We start from the raw sequence: 23,580 nt of genomic DNA, 5'->3' as shown, positions 1-23,580 counted from the left end.
CTGTGCTGAATAGTTCTAGGAATCCAAAGTGTTCATGTCTGCACCAACCATGCAGCCAAGCATTCAGCTCTATCATGCAAGTTTCTATCATTTGTCCTTTACCTAGGACAGGAAGGATTGGCAAGAACTTTGCCTGTGCACCTAATTGCTTCACCCTTTGTCCCAGGGCTATGAAGTCACTCTTGATACGTTCAGTGGGGTGTCTAACAGTATAATTTGTGCCAACATAGATAAGCAGCATAGGATAACTGTCTTTAGGCTTTATGAGTCTCGGCAAACATTTCGTTACATCTTGAATCTTTGCACCAGGCAGACAGCACACCTCTCTTGATATCATGTCCAGTCTGCAAATAAGTGCCTCTGTACCTCTCAGGAAATAATCACCACCCACCACTACCTCATGCTGCTCTAGCAGCTTTAAGATTTTTGAGCTCCATTTTCTCCTGTTTTTAAAATATTATATCTTCTACCTCTAGGGCTGCAAATCGGTTCTTCAGTTCAACAGAAGATGAAGTAATTAGGTTTACTTTGCAGGGTCTGGTGATTTGCGTCCAACCATCCTCTTTTAGCTCAATGTCTCCAACCCCTTTGTTGGAGATCCCTGATGCATTAAAATCCATATCTGGGAAGGATTTCAGTTTTTCACTGATGTCTCTTAGTCTTGCCACCTTGTCTCTTAGTTCTTGTACTTCTTTCACGAGGGATTCAACATGCATACAACTTGTACATGAAACCAGACAGTGATCATGTATCAAGCCACCAGTCTGAACTGATGCAGAAGTTGTAACGGGAGCAGCACCAGCTTTGGAGGTACGATGTTTTTTAGTCATTACTGTATCTGAAAGAGCTTTTTCAACCTGTGGGTAGAAACAGCAGTGTCTATCAAGGTTGCAATCCTGCTTTTTTTAGTTGTTCAGAAAATAAGGAGCAGGTAGCTACTCTTTTGCAAGTATGAAGTTTGAAGATGTCTCATCAATCTGTAACTTAATTTGCAAAGAAGCAGAAGATTTAATCTTCCTTTAGACATCAAGAACACTGTAGCAGAGTTAATAAATACCCTTGATCACTGAAAATTTTAAGAGACAAATTGGGAAAAATAGCATAAGCAAAATCAAACAACCTGACCTTGACAAAAAGTCTATCCTGACTGAGATGCTGGAGGCTTAAGGGAGCCTAGTGAGCCAAGGCAAAACAAAAAAAAGGAAACTTCTAAAGTGTTGAAAATCTAACTAAAACACTAAAGTGGGATAGAAGGCACTGGCTCCATGTGAACATTTATACAAGTGAAGAAAATGAAGAATGAAATAAGATCTGATCAAACATGATCTCTCAGTTCCGAATAAAAGATAAGACTGGCTTGGTCTCATACAATGATGGCAAGAAGGAAGGTGCAGGGATGCGTAGTGACTGCCATCAAAACCTTTCAGAAGATGCTGGAAAGCAGTTTCTGTGCATGACTCTGTTAGATGACAACACCTATATGTGTGGTAATTTCATCCTGCTGGTCCTCAGAGAATAAGTGTGTTTAAATGATCTTACATTAAAAAAATAATAATAAATACAAATAAAAAGTGTCAACAATAAAATGATGGATTTAAAAGCTGAAATCTTTATAAATATGTCAGTAAGGCAATATTATTCATTCAATGGACAAAAATTACCTCTCCTCCTCCAGTCTCTGAATGCTTTCCTCCTTTTCACGCTCTCTTTGTTCCCGTGCAAGGCGCCGTTTCTCTGCCAAGATTTTAGCAGCTTCTTCAGCAGTTGTGGTCCCTGAAATATTTTTGATATGGAATTCTAAGGTAACAAAATTAAGCTAATAAAATATGAATTTATATACTCATACTCAGCCTCTAGGGTTACTTCAAATGTGTTTTAGTTGATACTTTTCATTTTAATTATTCTGCATTACATTTTACCCATACTTTGCAACTTATATGTATGTTTCTGTTTATTTAAACAAAAACCTGTGGATACAGATGTTCCGGAGATAATTTATTAAACACTGACATATAAAAACATGAAAATTCAATTTAAAAAGTACAATGATAAAAAATACAGTGATAAAAATCCAACCGGACCCTACACGGTCCGTGTTTTGGCGAACACGCCTTCCTCAGTGGTCCAACAAGTCAGGGAGCTCGAGAAGTTTATTGAGGAGGCTTACAGGAGGGTGGAAGAACAAACACAGCATAGGGAAGATGAAGATACACCCACATGGAATGGTAAACAGGAGCAATCCGACTTCAAGGAAGAAGAAGCCCATAGAGGTATCCCGCAGGAAGGGGAGGCAAGGTCTGGCCGATGCCTAGAAGAGGAAGCAGTGAAGCACATCGAAGACACAGACCTGCGGCCGGAGCGAAAACTGAAAGAGGAAAATCTGTGATCCTAGTGGGAGACTCAATCCTAAGGCAAGTAGATAGCCACATAGCAGGAGGGAGAAAGGATCGACTAGTGACCTGCCTCCCAGGAACAAGAACAAAAGATATCGTCAACAGAATTTAAAGGATCCTAGAAGGAGAAGAGACGGAAGAGACCACAGTGATGATCCACATCGGGACAAATGATGTCAGCAGGAGAGACTATAGCAGGACTGCACTGATTGAGCAGTTCAAGATTCTGGGAAGGAAGCTGAAGATGAGGACTCAGAAGATAGCATTTTCAGAGATCCTACCAGTACCGAGGGCAGATGTGAAGAGGCAGACGGAACTGCAATCAGTAAATGCATGGATGAGGATATGGTGTGAGGAAGAGGGGTTCCACTTCGTGAAGAACTGGACAATGTTTTAGGGCAAGAACAAGCTCTTCAGGAGAGATGGACTACACCTGAGTGCGGTGGGAACAAGACTTCTAGCAAACAACATCAGGAAAGGAATAGAGCAGGCTTTAAACTAAGAAGAAGGGGAAAGCCGACAGTCAACCAAATGTCGATGATTCGGAAAAATGCAGAGAAGACACAACCGGCAAAAAACAAGAGTTGACCGATCAAGAGGATGATAAGAATGTAGCGCAGGAAATGAAAATGAAGACAAAAAAATACCAGGACTTAAACTGCATGTATACTAATGCAAGGAGCCTAAGGAACAAAATGGGAGAATTAGAAGTCATGGCCAAAAAAGAGAACATAGACATCATTGGGATCTCTGAAACATGGTGGAATGAAGAAAACAAATGGGATATAGTATTGCCAGGGTACAAACTCTATCGTGAAGACAGACCAGGTCAAAAAGGAGGAGGAATAGCCCTATACATAAAGGATAACATACACTCGACCAGTGTAGACACAGTGGCGATGATCAACAAATTGGAATCACTATGGGTTAAAATACCGGGAAGAAATGGGCACGAGATAAAGATGGGCCTGTACTATCGTCCACCTGGGCAATCCAAAGCAAACGATGAAGATATGAAAGCAGAGATAAGGCGAGAATGCAAAAGTGGTAACACGATTGTTATGGGAGACTTCAACTATCCCGGGATAGACTGGAGTCTTGGAAACTCAAAATGTGCTAGGAAGACCGGATTCCTGGAAGCTTTACAGGACTGCTTCATGGAACAGCTTGTCAGAGAACCAACGAGAGGGAATGCCACTCTGGACCTAATCCTTAATGGGCTAAGAGGACCTGCAAAGGAAGTGGAGGTAGTGGGACCGTTGGGAAACAGCAATCACAGTATGATCAAGTTCAAGGTTGAAGTAGGAATATCGAAGGGGAAGAGAACCACAGCAACGACTTTGAACTTCAAGAAAGGAAACTACAAGGCGATGAAAGTAATGGTAAGAAAGAAACTTAGGAACAGCTCAAAGAAATCATAGACTGTAGAGCAAGCCTGGTCATTATTCAAGGACACGGTGAGTGAGGCACAAAACCTGTATATCCCCAGAATTAGAAAAGGATGCAAAAAGAGCCGAACAAAAGACCCAGCATGGATAACTAAAGAAGTGAAGAAAGCAACAAGAGACAAGAAATATTCATTCCGGATATGGAAAAAGGACAAAACCGGGGAGAACTGGAAAGAGCACAGGAAGCATCAAAAAGAATGTCACCTCGTAGTCAGAAGAGCAAAAAGAGAATATGAAGAGAAGCTAGCCAGGGAAGCGCGAGATTTCAAACCGCTCTTCAGATATGTTAAAGGGAAGCAGCCGGCAAGGGAGGAGGTGGGACCACTGAATGATGGAGATAAGAAAGGAATGGTGAAGGAAGAAAAAGAAGTGGCGGATAGACTAAACATGTTCTTTTCGTCGGTATTTACAAAAGAGGATACATCCAACATGCCGGAACCTGAAAAAATATTCACAGGAGATCAAGCAGAAAAATTAACATCAATGGAGGTAAGCCTCGAGGACGAACATAAGCAGATAGATAGATAGATTAAAAAGTGACAAATCTCCGGGCCCGGACGGAATCCACCCCAGGGTTTTGAAGGAACTAAAGGAGGAAATAGCAGAACTACTACAGCGGGTTTGTAACCTATCTCTGAAAACAGACGTGATCCCTGAGGATTGGAGGATAGCTAATGTTACGCCCATCTTTAAAAAAGGATCGAGAGGTGACCTGGGAAACTACAGACCGGAGAATCTGACCTCGGTTCCGGGGAAAATGGCGGAAGCACTGATAAAAGAAAGCATTGATGAACATCTAGATAGAAACAAACTGATGAAAACAAGCCAGCACGGCTTCTACAAGGGAAGATTGTGTCTAACGAACTTATTGCACTTCTTCGAAGGAATTAACAAACGAATGGACAGAGGAAATCCCATAGACATCATATACCTTGATTTCCAAAAAGCCTTTGACAAGGTGCCTCACGAGCGTCTACTCCGGAAACTGAAGAACCATGGGGTGGACGGAGACACACACAGATGGATCAGAAACTGGTTGGCGGATAGGAAACAGAGGGTAGGGGTGAAGGGCCACTACTTGGACTGGATGAGGGTCACAAGCGGTGTTCTGCAGGGATCGGTATTCGGACCGCTGCTGTTCAATATATTTATAGACGATCTAGAAACAGGGACGAAGTGCGAAGTAATAAAATTTGCAGATGACACCAAACTATTTAGTGGACTGTGAGGATTTACAAAGGGACCTGAACAAACTAAAAGAGTGGGCGACGAGGTGTCAGGGAGAGAGGAAGAAAAAGTTGGGGGAGGGAATGAGGTGTGGAGGAGAGGAAGCATACAGTCTGAAAGAAAGATTGGATGCACAGTCAGAAGAAGAAAGTGCAACCAGAGTCTCATGAAATCACCAGACAAGGTAGGAAAAATGATTTTATTTTAAATTTAGTGATCAAAATGTGTCTAAATTTATATCTGCTGTCTATATTTTACACTATGGTCCCCTTGTACTAAACCGCAATAGAGGTTTTTAGCGCAGGGAGCCTATAAGCGTCGAGAGCAGCGCTGGGCATTCAGCGCAGCTCCCTGCGCTAAAAACTGCTATCGTGGTTTAGTAAAAAGGGAGGGGGGTATTTGTCTGTTTGTTAGTGAGGTGACAGTGCATAGAGTCATCTGCTTTGACCTCTTTGAAAAAACCCCGGAATAGGAATGATAATTAGCATTTTCTCTGTGTACAGTGTGCTTTGTGTTTTTTAAAAAATTTTATTGTTGGTAGATAATTTTGACTTGGTCATTTTAAAAGTAGCTCGCAAGCCCAAAAAGTGTGGACACCCCTGCTCTAGAACATCGCTCCTTAGTTTTATCAAGTGGTGTGGTGAGGGGCCAGCACTTTACATCTTATCACCACATTCTTTTTTCTCCTCATGTACAGCACGTTTCTTTTTTCTGGCATTAACAGTACTACGGGTGCCTTATGCTACTTTCACTACCACTTGCAGTCAGGTTCAGCATTTTATCATGGTTTTGGTTTTTTATTTAGTTTTTCACCAGTATTTTCATTTATTTATTAAAGCAGCATTTTTTTAACAGCCCGATGCCCCTCCCCTATCAGTGTACATTCAATCCACTGCCGACACTTTTTTGGCGCCTCTTTCAACAGATCAAATATCATAGCCCCACTGTTGCGTGTTCACATTTATTCTGTGTACAAGTTTATCTCATCAGTGCAGAGACCTTTTCGGTAAGTCCATTTTAGTCTCCCTTTTTTACTTTCCTGAGTGCTGTGGTTTTATTCTTTGGTTTTAATAGAAGCTCATTTGAACAATAATTTAGATCTTTCCCAGGTTTCACTTTTCATCTACCCGGTCGGCTTGTCTTTGAGCTACTATTGGCTTATGTTTTCAAGATACACTCTGTATTATCAGCTGTTCATTTCCCATACGTTTACTTTTGCCCTATTTAGGTCTATATTAGAGAATGACACGGTGGCGGGTTACCCACGGCTAGTCGCATTTAGCCGCGGGTAACCCGCCGAAACGGGGAAGAAAAAATAGTGGCCTCTGCGGGACGGGGACAAGGCCATTCACCGCCCCGTGGTTGAATTTCTGCTGGTCCGCGCAAAAAAAAAAGGCTCCTTCCTTTTCCCCTGCTCTTACCGCAATGCTCATGCTGCAGCTACTAAAGCCGAGAGGAAGTCTTTCCGACGTCAATTCTGACATCGGAGAGGACGTTCTGGGCCAGCCAATCGCTGCCTGGCTGGCCCAGAACGTCCTCTCCGACTTCAGAATTGAGTTGGCTTTAGTAGCTGCAGCATGAGCATGGCGGTAAGAGCAGGGGAAAAGGAAGGAGGCTTTTTTTTTTTTTAATTATTTGAGCGGCAGGGAGGCAGCAGGCTGGCTTTGGCTAGGGAGGGAGAAAGGTAGGCAGGCAGGATTCGGGGGTGGGGGTAGGACAAAGTGTGGAAGGCAGTGAGAGGGACATAGGAAGGAGGCACTAGGGGCACTAAAGACATGGGAAGGAGGCACTGGGGGCACTAAAGACATGGGAAGGAGGCACTGGGGGCACTAAAGACAGTAAGGGGCACTAAGGACATGGGAAGGAGGCACTGAGGCACTAAAGACATGGGAAAGAGGCACTGGGGCACTAAAGACAGGAAGGGGCACTAAGGACATGGGAAGGAGGCACTGGGGGCACTAAAGACAGGAAGGGGCACTAAGGACATGGGAAGGAGGCACTGGGGGCACTAAAGACATGGGAAGGAGGCACTGGGGGCACTAAAGACATGGGAAGGAGGCACTGGGGGCACTAAAGACATGGGAAGGAGGCACTAAGGACATGGGAAGGAGGCACTGGGGCACTAAAGACATGGGAAGGAGGCACTGGGGGCACTAAAGACATGGGAAGGAGGCACTGGGGGCACTAAAGACATGGGAAGGAAGCACTGGGGGTACTAAGGACATGGGAAGGAAGCATTGGGGACACTAAGGACATGGGAATGAGGCACTGGGGACACTAAAGACATGGGAAAGAGGTACTGGGGACACTAAAGACATGGGAAGGAGGCAATGGGGGCACTAAAGACATGGGAAGGAAGCACTGGGAGCACTAAAGACAGGAAGGGGCACTAAGGACATGGGAAGGAGGCACTGGGGCACTAAAGACATGGGAAGGCGGCACTGGGGGCACTAAGGACATAGGAAGGAAAGAGGGAGAGAATAGAAAGGGACAATTCTTGGGCCTGAGTGCAGAAAGAAAGAAATGAAAGAAAGGATACACAGACAGAAGGAAACGCAACCAGAGACTCATGAAATCAATCACCAGACAGCAAAGGTAGGAAAAATGATTTTATTTTCAATTTCGTGATCAAAATGTGTCAGTTTTGAGAAGTTACATCTGCTGTCTATATTTTGCACTATATTTGTCTATTTTTCTATAGTTACTGAGGTGACCAAGCTTGCGGAGATGGGGCGGAAACAGAGTTTTAAAATTTTAGTCCTAGTAGTTTGCCGGTCCACAAAATAATTCTTTTATTTCTGCCGGTTCACGGGTGTAAAAAGGTTGAAAAACACTGATGTAGAGTATGCCAGCTTTCTTTTTCGCCCAGCCGCATGCGTTCAAAAAGCTGCGCTTGCGCGGCTGCTTGAGTTGATCAATCTTCTCCTTTCTTACAACTTCCTGTTTCCGGTTGCGTCAGAGGAGAATATTGAACAAATGAGCACCCGCACGTGCGGCTGGGTGAAAAAGAAAGCCGGCATACTCTACATCTAAGGTGAGATGGAGGGAGAGAGATGGCGGAACACTGCAATCGGTCGGGTAGCGCATTCCAAGTGTCCACGACCCTTTGGGTGAAAAAAAACTTCCTTGCATTTGTCTTGAACCTATCTCCCTTCAGTTTCTCCGAATGCCCCCTCGTACCTGTTGTCCCCTTCAGTCTGAAGAATCTGTCCCTATCCACCCTCTCTATGACCTTCAAGATCATGAGGGGCATAGAGAGGGTGGATAGGGACAGATTCTTCAGACTGAAGGGGACAACAGGTACGAGGGGGCATTCGGAGAAACTGAAGGGAGATAGGTTCAAGACAAATGCAAGGAAGTTTTTTTTCACCCAAAGGGTCGTGGACACTTGGAATGCGCTACCGGAGGAAGTGGTCAGGCAGAGTACGGTACAGGGATTCAAACAGGGATTGGACGGATTCCTGAGGGATAAAGGGATCGTGGGATACTGAGAGAAGTATCCAGGAAATAAGTATAGAAACCCGACCAGGTCGTGCATGTGCAGGACCGGAGGGTTGGGACTTCGATGGGAGGATGGGACTTGAATGGGAAACCAAGGTGGCAAGGGGGCCCCTTCTGGTGATTCAGACAGGTTTGGGCCGCCGCGGGAGCGGACTGCTGGGCATGATGGACCTATGGTCTGACCCGGCGGAGGCACTGCTTATGTTCTTATGGGTGTCTGCTGTTTTTGTATCACTGCCTGCCTGCGCTCACGTTCCAGATCCTCCTGCATTTTTAGTGTGCACAATTGACCTGATTCGAGCTATAGGTGAACATGGGGGACACGTCATTACAAGGGAGGACAAGTCAATTGATTTATTTTATGTTCTGTTTTTACTACAGGGCAGAGGCACTGAAACAGATTCTCAGTGCAGTAGTAGTAGTGGCAGTAATCTCTTCTGTCTTCATGGTGTTTCACAGTACTAAGGCTTATATGGATGCTGCGGGGGCAGTGGCGGTGACGAGGCGGTGAAAGGGATGGCGGTGAAGGGAACGGCGGTGACGGGGCGGTGCAGAGGATGGTGGGCCGGGGACGATGCAGTGATGGGGACAGATTTTTTCCCCGTGTCATTCTCTAGTCTATATAGTCTAGGCATACTGTTTGTAACCAGCCATTATTTTAAGTAACCCCCCCTATTTTAGAGGGGGGGGTTAAGTTATTTTAGCATATTATTTCATTAATTCTAAGTTCAGTGTTACAATATGTTGTTCTTGGTTTTTAGTTTACACATTATTTATTCTTTTCTATGACATGTTCGCATCGCAATTTTAATCAAAAGTATAAATAGGTAACCATATTTCCATTCAAGTTTCATCATGGTGCTCTGGTTTTGGCTCCAGTATTTATCACTTCCATCCACCAGGTCTGGCTATTCGTTACTGTCTCATTTAAAGATTCACTCGTTATAAGTAGCGGTGATCCACACATCTCTTCATAATGGACATGTCCGATTTTAGCAGTTGGATCTTAGTAATATGTGTTTGGTCTTTCTGGTTTCCTTTCTATAGTCTGCTTTTCGTCTGGAGCCTTTTGAGGTTAGAATTACATTTAATGAAATATTTTTGTGGTTATAATTGTATGACATGTCTAAATCGGTCAAGTATCCATTCTTTTATTATTTTTTGTCCCCTCATACAGTGGCAGACCGCCCCGGGTGCCAGCCCTAGGGGGGTACACAGCCGGCTGGATCCAGAACCTTCCAAGCTGCTCTAAATGGCACCTGCACCTCAGCACGGCTGCCGTACTTATTCCGAAGCAGAGTCGGCAGTCGCACTGAAGTGCAGGAAGGTCCTGCGATGACTGCATTTGCCGCCTCTGCCTCCAGAAGACGTAAGTGATGTCGGAAGGGGTGGACCAGCAGCTGCAGTCATTGTGGAACCTTGCCGCAACTCCCTGCATCTGCCGTCCCACCCCCTCCAACGTCACTTACATCTTCCAGAGGCAACAGAAGCAGTCATCATGGGACCTTTCTGGATTGGAGGGAGAGAGGAGCATAGAAGGGTGGCGGAGGAAGAAAAAGGGGGTCAGGGTGGTATGGAAGGGTGGTGGAGGGAGAGAAAGAGGGCAGATGCTGATGGAATTGGTGTGCAGGGAAAGGAGAGAGAGACATAAGGGGGAAGGATACTGGATGGAATTGGGTTGGAGGGAAAGAAAGGGGGCAGATGCTAATGGAAGTGGGGGAAAGGGAGAAGAGAGAGTGAAATGCCAGACCATGGGGGTGTGGGAGAGGGAAGGGAAGAAGAGGAGAGAGATGCCAGACCATTGGAGGAGGGAATGGTAGAAGATGGATGCCAGAATAATAGGGGTGAAGGGAGAGATGGAAGGGGAATACAAGGAGAGAAGATGCCATATAGAAGGGGCAGAGAGAGGGTAGACAGTGGATGAAAGGAAGAGAGTGACAAGACTATGAGGAAAGCAGAAACCAAAAAAATTCTATTTATTTATTTTTTTGCTTTAGGGGAGATGCATCGCTGTTTCTGTGGTGTTGCATTGTATGCAGAGTCCAGCTTCTTGGTGGTTCAATTTAACCTATGTCTACATTTTTCTATTTTATCCCCCCTTTTACAAAACTGTAGAGCATTTTTTTAGCACTGGCCATGGTGGTAATTGCTTAGAATTCTATGAGAGTCTGAACTGTTACCACCATGGCTAAAAACCACATTACGGTTTTGTAAAAGGGAGAGGGGTTAGTTTGTGATTACATATTCCATACTAGGCGAAGGTGTTTTCTGTGTTCTGTGTGTTCGAAAGACATGGTTTTCAGTTAGGATTGATCTGTACTAGTCTGGCTTGTTTAGTTTTACAATGGGTGTACTGATGTACTGTTCACTGCAATATGTAAGATGCTGCCTTTTCCTAGGTACACTATTATGTGATGTGTGGATTGTTACTAAAAATCATGTTTTTCATACAGATGAGGGGGTGTCAAAAATGATGGGCCTCGGGTGTCACATATGCTAGGCACGCCACTGCCTTCATAGTTTATATTTAATCCACAAGTCTGCTTTTAGGACCTACAGGGTATGTATCCCTCTGATTCAAGACAATTTCACTTCTCATGTTATCTTATCCATTCTTTTTATTATACAACTGCCCAGATAAGCATCATTCTTTGATGTGATTGGACCTTGAAAACTAACGGCAACAGTGTTCTCCCCAGAAATTTTTTCCAGCCATGAAAAACATTTGCTGCATTTAGTGTGCCACAAAAAACATTTGCTCCGTTTAGTGTGTCGGAGTTAAAAAAGTTTGAGAGACGCTGCTCTATACCATTTGAAAGAGGGCAAATATCTAATTATTCACTTCTAGAAATTGGATACTTCTTAAATTTAATAAAAATATTATGGAACAAGTGTCAAACCTTAAGAAAGGCAGTTATATTGAGCATTGGAAAATAACTAATAATAATTAACTAATACAAATAATACACATTTAGGGCTCCTTTTACTAAGCTGCGATAGCGGTTTTACCGCGTGCCTAGCTCTCGCAGAATTGCTGCACGTGCTAAGACGCTAACGCCAGCATTGAGCTGGCATTAGTTCTAGCCGTGTAGCGTGGCAATTCTGCACGCGCTAAAAAAGCTATTGCAGCTTAGTAAAAGGAGCCCTTAATTTTCCCCACCACCTAATTTCCCTGCCCCGCCCGGCTACTTTTTCATGCCACCCAGCTGGAAAAAATTTCTGGGGAGAACACTGTTTTCAGTGTTCAAATATTTTATTTTTGAGTTTTTATTAAAATGACTGCAAATCAGTAGCATAGAACTGTGTAGTGGCTGCAGCTTTGCAGACTGATACAGCAAAGATACTTATCTGCAGCAGGTGTTCTCCAAGGACAGCAGAATATAAACAGACCCAAATATAAACTGAGCTAACCTTCCCCCCCCCAAAAAAAGGAGGAAAAAAGGTTAATTTGAATATAAACCAAGAAAGGGGGGGGGTAATATTCAAGTGCAGTGCCTTGCTCTGCCCTGTTTCTCTTCCATCCCTGCTCTGCCAGGCTCTGCATTCAGCCCTCCTCCCTCCATCCCTATCTCTGCACCCAGCTCCCCTCCCTCCCTGCCAGGTTCTGTCCCCTCTCCCTCCCGATGTCTCGCAGGCCTCCATTGGGCCTGCCATAACTCCTGGTGGTCCAGCAGTGGGATGGGACTGCAGAGATCCCTCCTGTCTCCTGTCCCAGCTGATTCTAAACATTTTTACCTATCTTCTGCCTCCACAACATACCTTTGAAATCTCTGGTGGTCCAATGGTGAACAACAGCAGAAGCGACCTTCCTTCGCTCCTGCCTGTGCAGAGCCGCTAGATGATTGGCTGCCGCGAGTTCACTGCTGGACTACAGGGATTCTAAAGATACGTGGGAGAAGCAGGAGGGAGGTAAACATTTTTAGAATCGGCAGGGACAGGATGCGGGAGGTATCCCTGCTGTCCCGGCCCACCGCTGGACCACCGGGATTTAAAAGGTATACCGGGGAGGGGGAGGGAGGTAAAAGTTATTAGAGTCAGCCAGGACAGGAGACGGAAGGGATCCCTCCTGTCCCAGCCCGCTAGACCACCAGAAGCCTGCAACAGGTTCATGAGGTGGGGGGGAGGGGTAGCGCTGAGCCGAATATAAACTGAGACCTCCATTTTTGGGCCATTTGTTTGGCCCCCAAATTTAGGTTTGTATTTGAGCATATATGGTATATTCTCAACAAGGGGATGACATGTTTCAAGTTTAGTTTCAAGTTTATTCATGGCTTAATATACTGACCATCACAAGTATCTGGGCGGTTTACAATGTTAAAAATTAAAAAGGTCTAATATTATTTGTGATTTGGGTAAGGTAAAATAAAGAGGATAAACCTATAATTATAACGAATTAAGACTGATTAGAAACGAGAGGTTTTGGGGGATAGGGAAGTTTTAATTACAATGAAAAATGAAAATAAAAGGAAGGGTAGAGGGAAGGGAAGTAACGAGAGGGAAACAGGTATGTCGCTTCTTAAAAGCTTGCTCCCCCCCAATGGAACCTGGTACAGACACTAGCAAATGCACTGTTACTTTAAATCTTTAGGCAGTGCCCATACCACACATGTGCCAGTGCCTTCCCGTCTGATGTCGGCTTATGGGACTATCAATTCAGTAAAAAAGCTAAGCAACCAACTAAGGGAAGTGGGCAGGTTGTGAGAATATATGACTCTTGTCTTCAGAGAACACCTGCTTCAGGTAAGAATCTTTGCTTTCTCTGAGGACAAGTAGGCATAATATTTTTACGTGTGGGACTCCCCCAAGCTGCCCGGACAAAGAGGACGGATATTTAAACATAATTCTGGCGAAACCCAAGAGAGTTAGAGGGAAAGATGGCACTCAGGAATTAAAAAGATTTTGCAGAACTGCTTGTCAAAGCCAATTGTTGCTTCTGGAGTTTGGTTCCAAACAGTTGTGAGAAGTAAAGGTATGGATTGAGGACCAAGTAGCCACATTGCAGTTATCCTTCACAGATGTAGAGTGGAGCCACCAAAACAGCCATAGATCGGACATTGTGAGCTGTTACTTGTCCTTGGAGCATTAGCCCAGCCTGAGTATATGCAAAGGAGATATACATAATCCATTAGCCAAGTGGAGATGGTTCTCTTGGTAACAGGAACTCCAAGTCTGCTAAGAGTCAAAAGCCACAAAAAACTGGGAATATCCTCTATGACAGGGATCTCAAAGTCCCTCCTTGAGGGCCGCAATCCAGTCAGGTTTTCAGGATTTCCACAATGAATATGCATTGAAAGTAGTGCATGTACATAGATCTCATGCATATTCATTGGGGAAATCCTGAAAACCTGACTGGATTGCGGCCCTCAAGGAGGGACTTTGAGACCCCTGCTCTATGAGGTTTAGACCAGTCCAGATAGTATGCCAAATCACATTTGCAGTCTAAGATGTGAAGAGCTGATTCTCCAGGATGGTTACGCAGGTTTGTAAAGAAAACAAGAACTATGGATTGGTTGAGGTGGAATTCTGAGACAACTTTATATAGGAATTTTGAATGAGTTCAAAGTACTATTCTATCATGGTAGATCTTGAGAAGGGAGTCTCCAATAAAAGAGCTTGAAGTTCACTCACACGACATGCAGAGGTGAGGATTTGGTAGGCTTAGTTTCATGCGAAGCTCTACGTTGTACTCTCCAGCCAGTGGATTATTGTTTTGCCAGTAGCTTCCTTCTGTATACCTGTAGTGAGAAGTAAGCCCACCTTTTCATTACTGTTGTATGTACTGGGTGGTATTTGAGTCTCATAGTATTTCTTGTCTTTTCCAGAATTTTTTCTCTGTGGCTTTCTCTCTTTTGTGCAATTGAACCTTTTTCGGGGCTGCAACTTAGTGGCACAGCTTGGCCACTAGGGTCTTCAAATTATTCTCTTGGTCCATAGTCGCCACAGTATCCACTACTTCTCTCTCAACCTTTGGAATAGGCATAGCACTATCCTGTGTTCTCAAGAAGGCTATTTCTTTTTGTAATTGCCTGATAGACTCTATTAAGCAAGCCACTTCATTCATCTGGGCAAAAGACCTGGCAGGGATTTTCTTTACCCCTACCAAAGCCAGACTTGATGCCTCCTGCTCCTTTTCCTCTCTGACCTCTCCTGTGAACTGAGATGGAAGAGGTGGACATCTTAGAGAGAACCTTCAAATGTCAGATAGGGCATCAACCACATAGTCCATACCCAAGACCAGGGAATTCAGGTCCCGGTGTACAACAGTGTCAGAATCATGGTGGAGCTGGGAATGGTAGACTCTGGCCATGTAGGAAGAGGCCAACGCTGTCTGTATGCCAGCGGCCACCAAGTCAAACAGGTGTTCAAGAATGGAATCCACATACCAGTTCTGGACATCCTTCAGGACCACCCCGTCACTGGGGAGAGAAGTGCATTTGGTGACCTGAGCAACCAAGGAATCCACCTGTGGAGAAGAGAAATGCTTGTTAAAAGTGTCCGCCATAGGATAAAGCTGAGACATGGCATGAGCACGTTTCAAAGGTCCCTCAGGCACCTCCCAAATGCCTTTAAGGATCCGAATTATGTTAGGATGATCAGGAAAAAAGATGAATTGTGGTCTCAGGGCCCTCATGAGGAAACACTCCACAGTGACAGGCTGTCAGCCTGCAGCTTCAATTCTTGAAAAGATTCTGAGATCAAATCCACCAGATACGCAGGCTGAAAAAATCTGTGCACAGGGGGATCCACCCCCAGAACTTGGGTTCCACTTTAATCTGGATCCAAGAGATCCGCCAGGGCTGCCACATTTCTAGCAGCCGTGGTGCCCCCTTGCGTAAGCAGAGGCATTGAAAGGGCATCTAGAACAACCGTAGGCATAACCAGCGCACTGACCGGGACCCCAGAAAGGAGGCAAGAGACAATACCTTGGTCCAGAGGAGGAGGGGGTTCGGCAAAGATATCTACGGAAAGGCAGGCAGAGATTTCTTATCCAAAGAAGCCTGATACATCAAATTAATAAAATCGATAGAAATCCATCCATTTCTTGCGGACCCTTTGTAGAATGTTTGTGTTAACTTTGAGATTTTGCCCTCAAAGTGTGCTTTCATTTCGTCTGAGAGCCGTTGGCGCACTCTCTGGGATCTCCCAATGTCATTTTCATAGGTACCCGAGCAGCAATAGTGGGAAGACCCCTTTCAGAGGTTGAAGGCATAGGGTCTGGGCAAATTTTGCTCCCTTTAAGGGTTACATCACACATTAAAACACGGCTGCATACCCATCAGCCATCTACCGCAAACAAGGCATGAATCCATGACATCCTGCCCTGGGAAGTCCATTTGAGTGGTTTTCTTGCAAAAACAAAACTTGCAAGTGCTAAAAATAACTTAAAAACAAAATTGGGAAAGGGAATGAAGATGGCGACGGAGTGAGTCATGCTTCAAGTGGTTCCTGCTCTTGTCGGCAACTTTTACATTTTTTCTCCAGAAAATTTACCTTTTTCGCTATGCCAAAGCGCAGGGGTAAGCAGAAGAGTGTTCTTCTCGCCTCCTCTTCCACTTCTCTGACACGACAAGCGGCAATAACAGCTTATGCTGTTCCAGCTGGAGCGGGCGTTTCTGCTGACTGAGGAGAGCAGACCTCGGTCTTGGAGGGCGAAATATCGCTCAGCCCTTTGGGGCCTGGAGTTTCTCCGCATCCCAGGACGATGTCAGGGACGCCCTCAGCTGCACAGGAAGCGCCGGAATTGATGTCTCCGGTGGTGTAGCAGGTCTCACCCCTGACCCCGGATGGGAATCACAACTTGCCGACTTTCTCACAGTCGGCACTGGTGCTTGGAGGATTTGAACCTCAGAGTGTAGCAGAGAATGCGAAAGTGAAACCTTTGGTGCAGTCCTCTGGAATATCTATCCCTGCTCCCCTGATTAAACCAGCGGTGATAAGACATGGAGGCGATCTGGAATGCCTTGGAGACTGCATAAGGTATGCTCCCAGTTTGTTGCTTCAGTACAGAATACTAATATTCAATTTAAAACTTTTGAAGAGAAATTCCAACAACAGTCTGTTAGAATGGACAAATTGGAGAAATCAATGGCAGAAGTGAAGGTTTCTACTAACTTACAATTGAAGGAAAAGGTTCTACTCACTAGGAAAATTGAATACTTGGAAAATGCAAATAGGAACTTGAACTTGAGACTTTTAAACTTTCCTGTCTCCAAATTTCAATCGCCTAGGGATTTATTTCATTCCTTTTTAAATATAGTTTTGAAATTTCCTGAAAATAATATTCCACCGCTACAATAAGCACAGTTACTTACCGTAACAGGTGTTACCCAGGGACAGCAGGCAACTATTCTCACATATGGGTGACATCATCGACGGAGCCCAGATGTGGACGCTTCGCAAGCATACTTGCTTGAAGAAACTTGAAGTTTCAAGTCGCCCGCACCGCGCATCTGCGAGTGCCTTCCCGCCCAACGCAGGGCACGTCTCCTCAGTTCAGATAGCTAGCAGAGAAGCCAACCAGGGGAGGTGGGTGGGTTGTGAGACTAGCTGCCTGCTGTCCCTGGATAACACCTGTTACGGTAAGTAACTGTGCTTTATCCCAGGACAAGCAGGCAGGTATTCTCACATATGGGTAACCTCCAAGCTAACCAGAATGGGATGGTGGGAGTGTTGGCAATTTAGGAGAATAAATTTTGTAATACTGTTTGGCCAAACTGTCCATCCTGTCTGGAGAAAGTATCCAGACAATAGTGAGAAGTGAAGGTATGAACCGAGGACCAAGTAGCAGCTCTACAAATTTCCTCAATAGGTGTAGATCTGAGGAAAGCTACTGAAGCTGCCATTGCTCTGACTTTATGGGCTGTGACTTTACTGTGAAGGAGTAATCCAGCATGGGCATAGCATAAAGAGATACAAGCCGCCATCCAGTTGGAGATGGTACGCTTAGAAATAGGATGGCACAACTTATTTGGATCAAAGGAAACAAAAAGTTGAGGAGCAGTTCTGTGTGGTTTGGTGCGTTCCAAGTAGAAGGCCAAAGCACGTTTACAGTCCAGAGTATGAAGAGCTGATTCTCCAGGATGAGAATGAGGTTTTGGAAAAAACATTGGAAACACGATAGATTGGTTGAGATGAAATTCCGAGACCACTTTAGGTAGGAATTTAGGATGAGTATGAAGAACCACCTTATCATGATGGAACACAGAGAAAGGTGGGTCAGTAACTAAAGCTTGCAGTTCACTGACTCTTCGAGCGGAAGTGAGGGCTATGAGAAACACCACTTTCCAAGTGAGATACTTCAGATGAGCCTTATGAATTGGTTCAAATTGAGGCTGCATGAGTTGAGAAAGGACAACATTGAGGTCCCAAACCACAGGAGGCAGTTTGAGAGGAGGTTTAACATTGAAGAGTCATTTCATGAATTTGGAAACCACTGGATGAGCAGAGAGGGGTTTCCCTTCAATAGGCTGATGGAAAGCCGCAATTACACTGAGATGGACTCGGATAGATGTAGACTTGAGGTCAGAATTGGATAAGTGCAACAGATAGTCCAAAACAGAAGATAAGGAGGAATGCTGAGGTTCCGTATGATGAGAAAAACACCACGTAGAAAATCTAGTCCACTTTTGGTGATAGCATTGTCTAGTAGTAGCCTTCCTAGAAGCTTCTAAGACATCTCTTACAGATTGAGAAAACTGAAGAGGAGTTACGTTGAAAGGTACCAAGCTGTCAGGTGTAGAGACTGCAGGTTGGGATGAAGCAGAGATCCTTGACTCTATGTGGAGAAGGAAAAACTGGTAGAAGGTATGGCTCCCTTGTGCTGAGTTGAAGTAGAAGGGAGTACCAAGGTTGTCTTGGCCACCGAGGAGCGATTAGAATCATGGTGGCATGATCGTTCTTCAACTTGACCAGAGTCTTGAGAATGAGAGGGAATGGAGGGAATGCGTATAGGAAGAGATTCTTCCATTTCAGAAGAAAAGCATCTGCCTCGAGACGGTGAGGAGAGTATATCCTGGAGCAGAACTGAGGCAGTTTGAAGTTATGGGGAGCCGCAAAGAGGACTATCTGAGGGGTTCCCCATTGTGAAAAAATGTGATGAAGAGACGAGGAATGAAGAGTCCATTCGTGTGGTTGAAGAAGACGACTCAAGTTGTCCGCCAAGCAATTATTCACCCCTTGAATGTAGACAGCTTTGAGGAAGGTGTTGTGGCGGATTGCCCAGTCCCAAACCTTCAGAGCTTCTTGACAAAGGGAGGCAGACATAATACATGTTTGTTGACATAATACATGGCGACTTGGTTGTCCGTCCGGAGGAGGACTACCTGGTCACGAAGATGTTGAAAAGCGTTGAGAGCCTTGAAAATCGCTCCGAGTTCCAACAGATTTATGTGACATTGATGATCCGTACTGGTCTAGTGGCCTTGAGTAAGAAGACCATCGAGATGAGCACCCCAAGCGTAGGTCGAAGAGTCTGTCGTGAGAACCTTCTGATGAGGGGGTGTTTGAAAAAGCAAGCCTCTGGAAAGATTGGAAGAGAGCATCCACCAACGGAGAGACTTCTTGAAGAAAGGAGTGACTGAAATGTGTCAAGAAGGAGGAACTTGCATCCACTGATATGCCAGGGTCCACTGAGGAATTCTGAGGTGAAGCCTGGCAAAAGGAGTCACGTGTACTGTGGAGGCCATGTGACCCAGAAGTACAATCAAGTGTCTCGCTGAGATGGAACAGCGGGAAGACACTGTATGACAGAGTTGAAGAAGAGCTTCCAGACGTTGCTGTGGAAGGAATGCTCTGAGTTGGACAGTGTCCAGAACAGCTCCAATGAATTGTAGAGTCTGTGAGGACTGAAGTTGAGATTTGGGAAAGTTGATTTCGAACCCCAAACTTTGTAGGAACCAGGTAGTCCGTTGGGTCGCTACAATAACCCCTTGAGATGTGGAATCTTTGATGAGCCAGTCGTCGAGGTAGGAAAAAACCTGAAGACTACGGTTCCTTAGAGCTGCTGCTACCACTACTAGGCACTTGGTGAACACTCTGGGAGACGAGGCCAGGCCTAAGGGTAGTACTCTGTATTGATAATGCAGATTCCCCATCCAAAATCTGAGATATTGACGGGAGGCCGGATGAATGGGGATATGTGTAGGCCTCCTTGAGATCCAGAGAGCATAACCAGTCATTCTGCTCGAGAAGGGGATAAAGAGATGCCAGGGACAACATTCGAAACTTTTCTTTGACTAAAAATTTGTTGAGAGCCCTGAGATCCAGAATGGGTCGCAGATTGCCCGTCTTCTTTGGAACAAAGAAGTAGCGGGAGTAAAAACCCTGTTCTGCTCCAAGAGAACTGGTTCGATGGCATGGAGAGAAAGCAGAGCTTGAGCTTCCTAAAGAAGAAGGGCGGTCTGGGATGGATTGGAAGGATACTCTCTTGGAGGAAGCTCTGGTGGAACCTGAGTGAAATGAAGAGAGTATCCTTCCCTGATGATGGTAAGCACCCAGAGGTCGGATGTAATTATCATCCATCGGTTGTAAAAATGATGATGACGACCTCCTATAGGGGGAAAAGGAGACAGAGACAGAATGGTGGAGGTTATGCTCTGTTGTAAACAGTCAAAAAGGCTGAGAAGCCTTAGGTGCAGCAGAAGGTTGGGGTTTCTGTTGTTTCTGAGGTTGCTGTTTTTTTCAGATGAGGGTGAGTATAAGGAGCCGGCTTTGGAGCAAAACGCCTTTGATAGATAAGAGCAGGGCGTGCAGGCTTGGCAGGAGCTGGCTTTGGCTTAGGTCTGACTATAGAAGCAAATGATTTTTCATGGTCAGACAATTTCTTGGTGGCTGCCTCGATGGATTCATCAAAGAGGTCGTTGCCCTCACAAGGAATGTTAGCCAAGCGGTCTTGTAGGTTAGAGTCCATGTCAATGGTATGAAGCCAGGCAAGACGACGCATAGCTACAGAGCAATGACTTCCTGAAACTCAAAATGCATTTGGGTATCCAAATAATTCAAAAACTTTGGTAGAAGAGAAAGAAGAAATTCAAAGTAAGTGATGAAATGAAAATTATAATTGAGGACTTTAGAGGACATCATAGCATTCTGGTAGATGCGACGTCCGAATTTGTCCATCGTTTTCCCTTCCCTTCCAGAAGGGACGGTGGCGTAAACCTTGGAAGGATGGGACCTTTTCAAGGAGGACTCGACAAGAAGGGATTGATGAGATAACTGAGAGTTGTCAAACCCTTTGTGAGGCACAGTCTTATATCTAGAGTCCAATTTCCCTGAAAGAGCCGGTATGGAAAAAGATGTTTCCATGCAACGACCAAAAGACTGATTCAAAAGCTTATGAAGTGGAAGCTTAAGAGACTCTGCCGGAGGTTGAGGAAGATGCATGACTTCGAGATACTCCTTAGAATATTTGGAGCCAGTATCCAATTGAATATCCAAGTCTACAGCCATCTGTTGCAGGAAAGACGAGAAAGATAGCTGATCTGCCAATGCTTTGCCTCGAGAAGGACTCGGGGACGTCGAGGCAGCCTGTGTCGAAGAAGAAGCTTCGGCAGGGAAAAAGGCATCAAAGAAACCTGGTGACTTGGACGAGGCAATCGAGACTGGAACATCCTCGAGGTCCGGCATCGTAGACCTCGAACAAGGAGTCGGTGGTCTGGTCGAGGTTGGAGTAGATCGAGGCTTTGAGGAAGATGGTCTGTCATGAGAAGAAGAACTATGCCTGGAAGGATGCCTCGATGAAGGCCTCGAATGTCGGTGAGAACTGTGTCTGGAACCAGATCTTGAGGATCGAGATTTCACCTCGGAGATGTAAGCAGCCGATGCCGATGTATGAATATTTTATTTTTATTTTTTTTTATTTATTCAATTTTTCTATACCATTCTCCCAGGGGAGTTCAGAACGGTTTACATGAGGCTGTAGATCGAAGTTCCAGAGGCTTGGTGGAGGAACCTCGATGCACTCTCAAAGACTCTGCTCCTTGTTTAGAGTGTGAGGATTCTCGTCAAGGCACTCGCAAAGAATCTGCTCCTTGCTTTAAGTGCTTGGATGCCAGACCAAACACTCGCAGAGACTCTGCTCCCTGCAAAGAGTGTGTAAGTTCAGACTGGGGCAAAGGAAGCGGCTCGACCTCGCAGGAGTCTGCTGAAAGCCCAGGCTGGATAAGAAGAAGCAGTTTGGGTCCCATGTTAGTAAGGAACTGAATAAACTGCTTCTCTAACATGGTCTGGAAAGAAGCCGGCAAGAATGGATCCGTGTCTGAAACTGGACCACCTGCTTTGGCTGGAGGTTCCTTCGAGGTAGTGTGAGTGTTCTTCAACTTGGGAGTCTTAGACACTTTAATCGCCACCAGCGGAACTGACTGCTGAGCTATCTGACCTGAGGAAACAGGGGAAGATACAGCAGATGACATTGAAGCAAGAGCCGCTGCAAACGACGAAGGTCTGATGAGGCTCCAGGTGGAAGTAGTAGGCGCCGAAGGAGCCTCGATGGGAGTCGAGGCCGAAGACGCCTTCGAAGTTGAGGGATCAGTAGGAGACTCCATCTCGAAGAGCTTGTCCACCAAAATGCAACGACGCTTGAAAGCACGAGGCTGAAGTATTTGGCAAGGCAGGCACGACCTAGGATGATGTTTTGGCCCAAGGCACTTGAGGCAGCGTCTGTGAGGGTCCGTAAGAAAGATCGCGCACTGACACTTGCTACACCTCTTGAAGCTCGTAGCAGGCCGGGACATAGAAAGAAAAATAGCCGCCGCAAAATCGAAGCCCTTGGGCTGCGGCCGAGCGGCCTGTCCCGGAAAACAAACAGAAGAAGAAAAAAAAATTTTTTTTTTTTAAACTAAAATAAAAGAAATAAACTAAAAACAGCGATTTGTGAGGAAAAAACACAAACCATGGTTGAGAGAAGGCACAAAGGCACGAAGTTAAACGCAGAGAGTCAAAGATGGACTTCTCGGTTCCGTGGAAAACTGAGTACTGAGGAGACGTGCCTTGCGCAGGGCGGGAAGGCACTCGCGCATGTGCGGTGTGGGCAACTCGAAACATTAAGTTTCTTCAAGCAAGTCTGTTTGCGAGGCGTCCACATCAGGGCTCCTTTGATGACGTCACCCATATGTGAGAATACCTGCCTGCTTGTCCTGTGATAAGTTAAATTACCTAAACTTACCAAAAGAGGATAAAGAAAAAGGGAATGCATTACCAGGAGAACTGGATCTCACTGGCATGCTGGGAAACATCTCAAGAGGAAATTATGGTTAGAGCTACTTTACTGGTAATTCTTTGTCTATTCTATAGGACTGAAAAGTTGGAATTTAATGGATTCAAAATTTCTATTTTTCCTGATGTATTGAAGTGGACGCAAGCCAGAAGAAGAAATTCCTGGCTTGTCGTCAGTCTGTTTTGAGTTTAGGAGCAACCTTTCAATTACGTTTTCCTTGTAAATGTTGCATTACACATTAGGGTAATAGATATATTTTTTATGAACCCGATCAATTGCAATTTTTTCTTGAAGGTAAAGCAACTATAAGAATTCCAGAGACTTCCATAGAATCAGCCAACCAGGCCATTAGTTAATTGACTCCAACTGTGGACTTTAGTCATAGTCATTAGTGTGGAATTATTTTATAATTTGTATTATTTGTTTCCTGTTTTTGGATTGTTATATTTCCTTTCAAGTATTGATTATTCAACTTGTAAAAGCATAAATAAAAAAAAAAACAAAATTGGGAAAATCCAAGATGGCCACCACAGGTGACGATTTTGATTAAAAATAGCCCGGGAAAAATACAAAAAAGTTTCCAAGTTTATTTATAATTCGATATACCACTTAAGTATCTAAGTGGTGTACAACAGAAAAAATGTTAGGATTTTTAAGGGGTGGAGGATAGGGCATATAGTGAATGCAGGGAGATTTATCAAAACTCCCTTTTTAAGACCCCCCCAAATCACTGATTCAGGCTGTTAAGCCTGTATTCACTGTGAAAATGCTGCAAAGACAACTTAAGTTTCTGGAATTT

At 44.9% G+C, this 23,580-nt stretch overlaps 1 protein-coding gene across 4 annotated transcripts in view; it reads right to left on the bottom strand.

Annotated features, from left to right (window-relative positions):
* The window catches only part of MAP7D3 (MAP7 domain containing 3), a 289,399-nt gene that overhangs the window by 101,794 nt on the left and 164,025 nt on the right, over positions 1-23,580 (bottom strand). For all 4 annotated transcript variants that reach the window (XM_033945723.1, XM_033945721.1, XM_033945722.1 and 1 more), the window contains one exon: positions 1,662-1,773. In XM_033945723.1, the coding sequence (XP_033801614.1) occupies positions 1,662-1,773 (112 nt within the window). The remainder of the gene's footprint in view (positions 1-1,661; positions 1,774-23,580) is intronic.

This window comes from Geotrypetes seraphini, chromosome 5 (assembly GCF_902459505.1).
Source record: "Geotrypetes seraphini chromosome 5, aGeoSer1.1, whole genome shotgun sequence".
Lineage (NCBI taxonomy): Eukaryota > Metazoa > Chordata > Amphibia > Gymnophiona > Dermophiidae > Geotrypetes > Geotrypetes seraphini.
Note: the sequence above shows the minus strand (reverse complement) of the source record. Positions and strands in the feature narration are given on the sequence as shown.